General features: G+C 35.8%; 1 protein-coding gene across 1 annotated transcript in view; it reads right to left on the reverse strand.

Moving 5' to 3' along the window:
* The window catches only part of TTN (titin), a 269090-nt gene that overhangs the window by 114169 nt on the left and 142585 nt on the right, over positions 1–12336 (reverse strand). Inside the window, 14 exon segments of the mRNA XM_044913684.1 lie at positions 449–538; positions 1156–1227; positions 2150–2230; positions 4826–4894; positions 6225–6338; positions 9724–9801; positions 10068–10154; positions 10599–10682; positions 11097–11174; positions 11305–11388; positions 11517–11600; positions 11737–11820; positions 11953–12036; positions 12120–12203. Of these exon segments, the coding sequence (XP_044769619.1) occupies positions 449–538; positions 1156–1227; positions 2150–2230; positions 4826–4894; positions 6225–6338; positions 9724–9801; positions 10068–10154; positions 10599–10682; positions 11097–11174; positions 11305–11388; positions 11517–11600; positions 11737–11820; positions 11953–12036; positions 12120–12203 (1173 nt within the window).

Consider the following 12336-nt stretch of genomic DNA (forward strand, 5'->3'; position numbering starts at 1 on the left):
CGATCCCGGGACTCCAGGATCATGACCTGAGCCGAAGGCAGCCGCTTAACCAACTGAGCCACCCAGGCGCCCCAAGACTGGTGCCCTTCATAGTCAGATATAGCCTATGCTTGTTCTCATTTCTGCAGTTTAGCCATGAAGATAATAAATTGGATGGGAAAGGTCTTTGAAGTCCGTGGGCAGAAGATGCTATTCTTTTTTTTTTTTTTTAAGATTTTATTTATTTATTTGAGACAGAGAGAGACTGAGAGAGAGAGCACATGAGAGGGGGGAGGGTCAGAGGGAGAAGCAGACTCCCTGCCGAGCAGGGAGCCCGATGCGGGACTCGATCCCGGGACTCCAGGATCATGACCTGAGCCAAAGGCAGTCGCCCAACCAACTGAGCCACCCAGGCGCCCCCATATTTGCATTTTTAGAGACAACTAAGACAGTGCCCTTAAGTTTGTACCTTTTACTGGTTCAGGAATTTTCCTTTCCCTTTTCGTAACAGTAGCTGGAGGTACTTCAGCCTCTTCAACTTTCGGAGGTGGCTCTGGTACTTTAAGATAATGAGATTATTTTCTAGTGTTATTTGAATACTTAGAAATCAACTGACCTGAAATAATCAGATCAAACTATTTTTCAAAAGCTCTATTAATGGCTTTTAACAAAACCTTATATTGTATCAATTAATTTCTATCTTCTCTCCTTGACTGTTTCTCAGTTTATTTTACTTTTTCTTATTCCACCCACTTGTGTCGCAACCCTTGAGCTCTCCCTTCCTAAATCACTTCCGTAACAGTTCCCAATAAATACACCCTTTGAGAATAGGCTAATGATAACAATCAACCCACTTAAAAGCCCCCAAATTCTGTGCCACAATTGTTGACACCCTCCCATGTAGTTATTTTGCAGCCGACCTGATTATTTCACAATCACTGCTACCAGAAGAACAAGGGGCAAAGTAATAACAATAATGAAGTATGGGAAAATACATGAATGGATTTGGAAATTACTATAAAGATCTTTAAACAGAAAGCAGACAATGGAAAGCACAGACTAGTTCACAGACAAAATATGAAGTTATGCTTATATTTAACTCCAATGATGTTTACAAGATAAACCTTTTGTTAAATGTCCATTTTGTTAAAAGGTAATTGTTACTGAGATTCCTACCTGGTTTTTTAATTTTTTCTAGTTTTTTAGGTTCTACTTTAGGTTCTTCTTCTTCAGGCCTCTTTCTTAGAACTTAAAAGACAAAAAGGTTTATATGTAAACCAAGACAAACAAACTAGTGAAGATGTTGAGCACACTTGACAAGCAAATAATACACAAAGCAAGGAAAATGAAAAGCATGCGACCTGGTACGCTGGACAACTAGCCTTTATGCTAGAAGTGCTTTTTTTGTTTTTTTTAAATCAAAGGTAGTCAAATTAATTAAAATAACACTGGGAGTCACTTTATATCCACGTACATAGGCATTCTGTTGTTCAGAGACAACGCTGTTGCAAAAATGACCAAAACACAAATGAATAATTTGAATAGCAACAGATTCCATTCATAATTCACCACTGTAATATAATGAGGAGTATTTAAATAAGCATAAAGTTTACTTAAGTGGAGATATCCAAAGAAATGTAGTCTAGATACCCGTAATTCTGTGTGAGGAAAATGTTAGAACTCGATTCTTCCTATGAATATCTTGCTTCCAATTCTTTAAGATTTTATTAATAGAAAGAAATGTTCAGTTTTTAGAAAAATGTTATTTATTAGTTCTGATGATCCTGCATCACACTTTAAAACTGAATACTGAATTTAGAAGTTTTAAGAAGTTTGGTCTAATTTAGAATATTTAATAGGTTTAGTGTATTTTACTACATAATTTGAGTATGAATATGACAGCTTTGGTCATTATTATTAGCTTAGAGTATGATCAATTTAGTTATGCCTATGCATGTAAACTTCAAAACTGTGAATGCTCACAAAATTTGTTTTTTGAAAAAAGCTATAGAAATGATAACCTTCCCAATTTTCAGTGCAACTATAAATGAATTTTGATGAATAGGTAATCTGATTAAAAGAAAACCAAGAGACAGAAACATTTTGTAAGCTTTCAAGTCTATTCTTTTTGTAAATTTAAAGCTAACAAAACAGTTGAAAAATACTATACCGCTTTTGAGAACAACTTCTTCCTTTGGTTGAGGTTTAGGTTCAGGAAGTAATTTGCGAACTTTCTTTTCACCTCCAGGCACTTAAAAGAATATGATTTCAAATTTTGAAGTAAATTCATATAAAAGTAAATTTCAACAAGAAAAAGGTCTCTTTCAAAACTCGTTAACTGTAGTGCATAATAATTTTTGTTGCAAAATAGTATCACAGAATTTAAAAGCAAATAATACACTTCAAGGTATTTCCTCTGCAAACATTTATATAGCCTTGTGACAAATTCCGTTGCATTTATTGCAAGCAAATATAGTCAACTTAAATGAGGGTAGAAGATGTTACTCTATATTGACTTTATGAATCTTTGATCAAATACAGGGTTCTTATTTTGCCCCAATCTACAATTGTAGACTGTTCAAATCTACATTGGTATCTCAACTGTCTATTATGTTAAAATGATACTGGTAAGTGTTAGTGTCATTGATCCAGTCTTCTCCACTGGTGAGAGAAGAAAGCTAAGGGATCTGGCTGATGACCTTGATGTTGTGAAAGTACCACTCTTACTTTCCTAACAGAAGGAAAATATCATTTCTTTTTTTTTTTTTTTTTTTTTAAAGATTTTATTTATTTATTTGAGACAGAGAGAATGAGAGAGACAGAGAGCACATGAGAGGGGGGAGGGTCAGACGGAGAAGCAGGCTTCCTGCCGAGCAGGGAGCCCGATGCGGGACTCGATCCCAGGACTCCAGGATCATGACCTGAGCCGAAGGCAGTCGCTTAACCAACTGAGCCACCCAGGCGCCCGGAAAATATCATTTCTTAAGATCTCCCTTTTGAAATAATACTGACCTAAAATTATAAAACTCTAGAATTTGAGAGCTGGTTTGGAGCTCATTTTTAATGAATAAGAAAATGTTCTTGAATTTAGACTAAAAGGGACCCAAGGAATTCTAAGTTCATTCTCTCTTGCATCTTTGGTGACTATTGGGCATGATGGATGATATTACAGAGCAGCCTCCTCCTTCTCCTACAACCATCATGGATTTGAGTGGAAAAAAGAGAAATGCTGGGTGACTATTGAACCACCTTACCTCTCTAGTGATGTCAATGAAAATCAGCTTAAAACATTATTTATTTGTATCACTTAACGGCCTATTTGTTTACTCATGTGAAATCTGAATTTTTAGATATTTCTAAAAAATTTCCCATTTGGTGCTTTAAGCAGGATTTTTGCAATTCATTAAGTAGGTGTTTTGTTTTGTTTTCATTTTTTAAGTAGGCTCCACACTCATTGTGGAGCCCAACACGGGGCTTGAACTCATGACCCTGAGATCAAGACCTGAGCTGAGATCAAGAGTCAGATATTAATTGACTGAACCACCCAGGTGCCCCTAAATAGGTTTTTTTTAGTGTGATAAAGATAACTTTGCATAACTTCAAAATTTAAATATATAAAAGGTAAATATGTATTTCATTTTAAATAATGATTTTTTTCTGTCAAGTATTTTAAGTAAAATTTCACACTTCAACATTAAATTTTTTTATCCATGTTAAATTATGCTGGCTTTCAATACTATTTTAGAGTTACCAGTATTCTCAATGTATAACTATTTTCATTGATCAAACGTGGAAAGATGACCATGCATCTAATTAATGTAAGGATGGCATATATTCTTTACTCATATAATGGACATAGTGGAAATACATCTTTGCATTTGTTTTTCTGTATTTCTATTTTATTTTTAAGGTCTTATTGACATTTGAGACTCAGGTACAGAACACACCATTGCAGCTATTATTTTTAAAGTCATTATATGTTATTACATGTCATTTTGATGTTTAAGTGGTTTTTCCTCCATTACTAGTTAACAGCCATAGTAATATTATTTTGTAATCTCCATTTTGTAAGTCAGGAAATGTATATTCAGATGGGTGATTTTTCTAAAATTCCAGAGTGAATCAAGAACAGATTCAATTTCTGGGTCTGGATGTGTTGATGACTTAAACAAAATGCTGCTACCCATTATACTTACTGGAAAAATTAATAACTTTATTTTAAGTGGAAAAATTTCTAAAATTTATGATCCATTTATTTTTCTTTAGGGTCTAAGTGTGTCAAGAGAAATGAATTTTGAAAAATGACCTGCAGCAATCCTGAATGCTCCCTAAAACTCCCAGTGAGATCTGACGCCTGAAAGAACGTCTTGGAGTCAGTGACGAGAGAGTGACAGGAAAGCCCTGAGGAAATCCCTATGAATCATCTCAATAGTATAGAAGGATGACATGACTTATTTTTAGCGCTCTAACACTGGCCAAAATACTGTTGTTCAGGTGAAATTCCAAAGCTTTCTACTATTAGGTCTTTGCATTTTAACCCAAGGTGTGTCCTGAAGCTAATTTCAGCTAACCAGTAATATTTAATATTTTTAAGTTGAGGAAAATACAAGAAGACATATGTAGATGAGACAAAGATAAACAATATCCATGAATGTATGAAATTTGATGGGAGACAAAGGAAGCAACACTCATGAGCCAGGACCATAAAAACTACAAAAATACAAGAAATAAATGAGACTACTCTATTAAAAAAAAAAGAAAGAAAGAACATTCTAGAAGACAGGAAGAGGAAGGAACCCAGTGGAGGGATACTGCACAGAAATGCATTTTCCAGATTGTGAAATACCTTTCAGAGGCTTAAACTCCACTTTTTCTGGAACTTCAGGTTTTTCAGGAACTTTCTTCTTTGGAACAGCTTTAAAGAATATGATCTTAATTTTATTATTTGTATATTTAGACTTATCTGAAGCAAATTATTAAATATCTGCTCCAAGAGTCAAAACCAAGCTTTGCTTACAGCCAAACAGCATTGATAACAGCCAAGAGCAGCCACCAAAGAACACACAGGAAGCGTTCAAACCATGAAAATATTGCCCTTTTACTCTGATGGTGAGTAGTAAGTTTAAGTCTGGTGAAGAAAGAAGGTAATTTTTGTTCTTTGCAAGAAGAAGAAATTTTCCTTTAAGTATAAGTTTATATTAAGGGAAGTGTATTAAGTGTGTGTCTTCATGGACTATGAACAGATGGGTAGCCTTGTAAGAGGTGCCCATTTTCTATGTCTGACTTAAAATGCCAGAAAGTTACCCCTGCTGGCCAGGAGGGGTGAAGAGGGGCAAGAATCATGAGAAGCAGTCTTACTCTGGAAGATTCTGACTTTGTACATGTGTAGGTAAGCATGGGAAAGTGCTCAGCTAAGATTATATCTAGATTATTTTAGATTGAGAAATCTCATGACACTACCAATAAGACAACATTGTATTACCATAAAAAGAATAATGTTTTCACCAGTTTATTTCAGCTTTTAAAGGTGTCATTTTAAGAATTAAGTAATATTGCATCAGTTCAAAGAAATATCTAAATACAAAAAGATTGAAGGGAAATTTAACAATGAGAAGAGATGCTGGGTATCAAATGTATTCATAATCACTCTTTCTGGCTACGCCGAGGACTACCACAAGACACAGTTTGGGCTTTTATTAAGTTGCAAAAGAAAAAAAAAAAGTGGGGTAGCAGTGATGGGTAATTTATATGCTTTCCTTTGATGGCATGTGAGCACGTATCAGCTATCAATGCCATAAATATATTACTTATAGTATATTTTTAAAACACATGAAATTCTTTAAGAACAAAGTTTTGGCTTTTGTATAAATTTGTTACTGCAACATTAAAAGTTTCATGCAAAGTTTTCTTATACATTCCAAATGCACAAGATCCCAAAGATATGCATAGCAATCACACTCTGAAATCAGAACCCGTTCTCCATAAGAAAGTTAGTTGGACAGCCCCTGCATCCAGATGTCTAGGATGAAGCTAACAACGAGCAGTGATGCCCTTTCTGTCAGGCCTGTCCCGACAAAGCACCCGAAGGCAGTAGAAAACACAGATCTCTATGCAATTCCCACAGCTCGATCATGTCTGAAAGCCACACACTTTTAAAAATAATACATGCCTTGCAAGCACCGTTTCGGATGACTGAATAGAAGTTTGAAGCAGATTAATAAAACTTGGGAGCGGCATTTTTATACCTTTAAGTTGGAATATTTTCTCCTTCACATCTTCCTTTGGTGGAGCTGGAGGAGGTGCCGCAGGCTTTGGTTTGAGTTTTGGTTTCTCAATAACCTTCTTTTCAGGTTCAGGTTCTTGAAAGAGTATTTCAGGAGGGTTAGTATATGTATATGTTAATTAGCATGTGGATATATGGTATACTCAGTAGAAATTTAAACATATACATATATATCAAGTAAAAAGTTTGCTTTTTAAATTCCTATTAGTATTCAACATAAAACATAAAAGAGTACCCAACATAAAACACAAAAATTTGTACACAGATGATGAGAAATATGGTGAAGGCACTAATAAAAACAAAGGAAATACCCGTGTAAGCCACACTGACATGAGATCAACAGTACAAATGACATCGATACATAAAAATGAAATGCACGTTTAAAAGAGTATCTTACACACAGATGTAGAACATAAAACATATATGAAGATGAAGAACATGATGATGAAGACTTAAGTCCAATTAACTGAATACCTTGTATTGGTATTTCTTCTGGCTGTGGCTCAGGTTCAGGTTCTTCAGGCTCAACATACTTTTGAATTTCACGTTCTTTAAAGAATGTTGACAGAGGACATGAGAGTGTAAAGTTCTTCACAAAGACTCATACAAATTTCACACAGATGTAAAGATTGTAGTCACAAAAACAAAAATATACAATTCATACAAATTATACAGAAAAAGGTAAGATTTCTCTTATACTTAAACATTCTATTTACTACTTTATTTGATGTATGTTGATGGCAAATGAGATGACTTTTAAAATTTGATGTGGGGTTATTGTTTGAGAATCCAATGCAATTTTCCTAGTTTTGCCTTGTAAACTGTATCTCTGGGAATTATTAATTACTATCAAGAAAAATCAAATTAAAGATTCTACTTCAAAAAAGTGTAACTATTTGAAAAATGAAGCAAGCATATGCTGGAATACTTCTGTATATAATTTCAAGAAAGAATATCACCTTATGAATAGTTTTTTTATTTCTAGCAGGAGTCTTTAAGAGATTAAAAATATTTATATTTACATATACATATATATATATCTACATATATATATATACCTTCAACAGGGGGAGTCACTTTTCTACCAATGGTTATGGATGCTTTTTCTTCATACATTATTTCCTCAGGAGACTCTTCAACTTAAAAAACACAGTATTATATTTTAGACTATATTCACAATAGAATCGTCCAACTGCTAAGTTGCAACATATCAACTTAGTTAAACTCTACAACATATTCTTCAGATGACCCCAAAATATCAACAACTTCACTACATAAAGACAGACAGCAGACAAATACATAAAACCCATCTGCAACCAAAGCAAGATGTTGAAGACAATTGTCATCTTTCCAAGATTTATAGAGCAGCCGTGTACCTTGGATGGGTGGAGCTTCTGGCTCTTCAGGAATAGGAATGGACACTTTCTTTTCTGGGATGATTTCCTTCGGTACTTGAGGCACTTTAAAGATATTGATTTTGTTTACTATTAAGAATTTAGAAGATGTGCAAGATTCTGCAAACAGCAGGCAAAGAATACAGTGGAAAGAACTTTATAAGACTTAGTGGATAATATGGCTTTGGAGGCATGGCACACTTTTGGACATTCCAATTTTATAAACGAGTCTTCTCAGCCTTCTTCATTTGCTTCTCTTCTTCTGTGTACCCTTAAATGCCAGTGTTCTCCACTGGTCTAACTCTGAAGCTTTAAAAAACTGGCTCTACATTCTGTGAACAATCACTCCTGCACTCTCAACTCTTAACTTCTCTGTGGATGACTTCTAGATCTACATCTCCAGCTCCATTCTCTTTCCTAAGCTCCAGATGTATATTCCCAGCTTCTATATTTGAAAAGTGAAAAATATATTCACTATCTTCTTTCTAATGTTAATTAGCGACCCAATGAACCATTCCTATGGATATCTAGCTACAACCCTTACAATCATCTTGGGCTCCTCTACTTCCTTGTTTCCATAATAGACACCAATTCGATCTCCCATCTCTCTCACTCTTTTTACATTTCTACCACCACTGATCTTGTCCAACTCTTAATGACCCTAAATATCTGCAGTGACTCTTGACTATTAGCACTGTCTTCCAGCAGCTGGAACTATTGCCATTCATCTTTCTGAAGCCCGACCTCTACTGATTGGTGCACCTGCTTCAAAGCCTTTGAAGCTTCCTGTTGCCTACAGAATAAAGGACACACCCGATATGGGCATTCAAAGAACTCCAAAATATGATCCTCAGCTTTATATCCAGACTCTCTTTCAAGATACCCCACAACCAATTCATACTCAAATTGTACAAATATATTTGAAGGTCCTTGAACTTCCTAGACTCTTCTACCTCTGTGCCTTTCGATGAAAAATCTTTCCTTTGCCTAGAAAACCATTTCCTCAATTGCTATACACTGTCAAAATCCATCAAAACTTAAATTTTCATTTCTTTCATACAGCTTTCCCCTGATGCCTCTTCCTGAAATTTATCTTCCCTTGCTCTGTGTTTCTATAGCCCTTGATACTCTTGTAGGTGTGATCACTCCCTGTCTCTATGAGAGTTGTGCTGGGCCTTCTTCTTACCACCTTGAAATTGCCTGAAGACAGGACCAGATCTTATTTTTTCTAGTATGCTGTTTTTTAGTGGTAGGACATTCAGCAAAATATGCTGAATTGAGCTGTTCTACCCCTTGGATCAGAGGAGGTGCTTTGCTACCACATGGAACCCTGTCATAGCACGACTGAATCTCATTTATTTGTTTTCTCCTGCTTATCTATCTCTTTTTTTTTTTCTCTTTGCCCTCATTATTTCCCCATTTTCATCTGTGAAATGTGGTTTTGCATAAGAACTATTATTAAAATGCTACGACAGTATTCAGGGAAATCTGTATTTTTTCTTCATGGTAGGTACCTTTTTCTGGCAGGGCTTCTCGTTTTTTGGTAACAGGCACAGGTTCCTTCTTTACTGGAACAAGTTTCTTGGGCACCTCAGGCACTTTGAAGATATTAGTTGTATTTTAAAAAGAGTATTTAGAAACATTTTAAATGTTAAGAATAAAGGATATGCAGTTAATGGAGAAGTATTAACATTATTGGAAACAAAATAAGGACATTTTTGTCCCTAGTTTTGAAACAACAAGGACAGACAACAGATAACTTTAAAAAAACAATGATACTAATGGTATCAGTGATGATGGGAATACCTTGAGCTGCTGGTATTTCTGGCTTCTTAACAGTTGCGACTTTCTTCACTGGGACAACTTTCTTTGCCATCTCAGGTACTTTAAAGATATTAGTAGCATTTAATAATATAAAATTGCAAGATGCAATATGTACACGTTAATTTGACAAAACATTCAGTTAACAGTAATGTGCATAATACAACACAATACATAATAAAGACAGTCGAATTTTAGACAGCACACAAAAATGAAGCAAATATTGATTTATTTTACTGTAAGTACCTTTAGGAGGTGGAGCTTCTGGTTTTTTGATAGCAGGAACTTTCTTCTCTGGAACAATCTTCTTGGGTTCTTCAGGCACTTGAAAGATAGGAATTTCTTTGAGTCAAATGATTACAATGAAAAGCTGAATACTAATGAATGAATAAAGAAGATCACACCCATCCCTTTGGTATGCACACTGTAAAATTCTATAGCTTTGTGTGTGCAAATGACTTCTGTTCTTGCCAATGAAGTCGAATTTCAAGAAAGAGAGGAGACTTACATTTTACCTTAAAGAAGATACATAATAGATATAAAAATCAAATGATGTATTTTCCTGTACAATACAGGATTCTGCCTTGTACCTGCTGGTGGTGGGGCTTCTGGCTCCTCTTCAGCAACAGGAACTGGCTCTTCCTCTTCAGGTGCAATTTCCTCTGGTTCTTCATATACTTCAAAGATAGTTAATTTTAATTCCATGTATGGAACAATAGTGTAAAATGCACAAAACACTGAGCATAAAAACTAGTAACTGATTTCTTCCCTTGTTTTAATTAATATTTTCTCTTAGTTTTGTGAAGATGAAATCTATCTTATTTGCACTGACTTCTGTTTCTATTGATTTGAACGCTTGGAAAGCCCTTTTGGCATTTAGTGTCATTTATAGTCACTAGTTCTGTCTTACTTTCTGTGCGCATTAGAGAAACTTTAATACAGCTTATGATGCCCTTTGTAGATGTTGCTGATTGATAACCCAAATCAGAGCTAATTAAGAATGATTAAGACAAATAAAGGACAGAAAATGACCGAGAGATATTGAATAAGAAAAAAAGAGGAACAAGGCTTAAGTTAGCAGCTGACATGAATGGCAAGCTCACTAATGGTCTTACGTGTACCTTCTGGAGGAGGAGACTCTACTTTCTTGGGAACAGGAATGGCTGGTTCCTCTTCTATGACAGGTTTCTTTGGCACCTCTGGCACTTTAAAGATATTAGTTAGATTTACTTCTGGATAGTTGAGAAGTACATGAAATTTATACCACCTCTAGTTCACATCTAGGTCAAATAACCTAGAGACAAATCCAAGAACAAAATTCACAAGGCCAGTAATCTGTTCTGAGATCTGCATAGCAGGGAGAGAAATGTGGCCTATGCAGATTAACAAAACCATTTTAGTAAACTCTTCGATGCACATAATAGATGCATCAGTTATTTTTGTTTGTCTGTTTTTAAACCAATGATGTTATTTAAAAACATTTAAACCCTAAAAATCCAGAATGGCAGGTTTGTAATTGTGAATATAAGAAGTTTGACAAACAACAGGGTTTCCTATAATAAGTAACTTTTGAAGCCAGAGTGAGTGCTTTCCTGCAGAATCTCATTAGGGACATGTACCTTTAGGTGGTGGGACTTCGGGCTTCTTGGGAACAGTTATTTTCTTTTCAGGAACAACTTCTTTTGGAACTTCAGGCACTTTAAAGGCATTAGTATTTTAACATTATGAAGAGTCGCTAGTAAACATTCATCACATTTGCATAGAACAAAATACTTTTTAAGAGTTGGAGGTTTTATCCTCCATCACATGTTAGACAGCTATATGTACCTTTAGCAGGTGGGACTTCTGGTTTTTTGGGAACCACGGGAGGCACCTTCTTTTCAGGAACAACTTCCTTGGGTACCTCGGGCACTTTAAAAGATATTAGTTGTTTTTAGCTCATCGTTTCAATTACATGAAAATCATTAGGTATAGCAGTGGAACCCAACCCTTGAAAGACAGACATTTTTCTGTCGGAGGTTAATGGCAGTGAGAAATACCTTTCACTGGTGGTGGTTCAGGTTTTTTGTCAATGACAGCAGGTGGTTTCTTTTCTGGGGCGGGTTTCTTGGGTGGCACGGTCACTAAAGATATTAGAATTTATTTTTTAGAATCAGTGAAGATGAATGAGAAATAAGACAAAAAGCTCAAAATGTCCAGAATTTTCAGGGCAAGAGGGGTGGAAAATTGGCTAAGGACACCTAGCAGCCGGCCAAGTACCTTTTGGTGGAGCAACAGGCTCTGGCTCTTCCACAACCTCCTCTGGAGGCTCTTCCCAGGCAATTTCCTCAGGCTCCTCGTGCGCTTGAAAGAGACAAGCTCATTTTAATGCTAGAGTCGACTAAAGCATAGGAAATATTTTACAAACAGATTTTTACAACACTAAGAAGAGAGTTTTCTTTTAAAAAATAATAGTTTTGGTAGTGTCATTATTACCTGCAGGGGGAGGACTCTCCGGTTTGGGAGGAAGAGCTTCAGGCACCTTCTCTTCTGGAACAGCAGCCTTGGGCACCTCGGGCACTTTAAAGATATTAGTATTTTCATGATTAGACAGAGTAGAGACAAATGGACAGTATCAAACACAGTGACATGGGGGTGACTACCTTTGGCTGGTGGGACTTCAGGCTTTTTAGGAGGCATCACAGGCAACTTCTTCTCAGGGACAACTTCTTTGGGAGCCTCGGGCACTTAAAAGATATTAGTAAAATTACATTTAGAAACTCTGAAGACCACTGGAACAAGATATTTTCAAGAGCAGAAGAATTAGGTCTTATTAAGCCTAAGGTTGGTGACAAATACCTTTAACAGGTGGGACTTCCG

Source organism: Neomonachus schauinslandi, chromosome 3 (genome assembly GCF_002201575.2).
Source record: "Neomonachus schauinslandi chromosome 3, ASM220157v2, whole genome shotgun sequence".
Classification (NCBI taxonomy): Eukaryota; Metazoa; Chordata; class Mammalia; order Carnivora; family Phocidae; genus Neomonachus; species Neomonachus schauinslandi.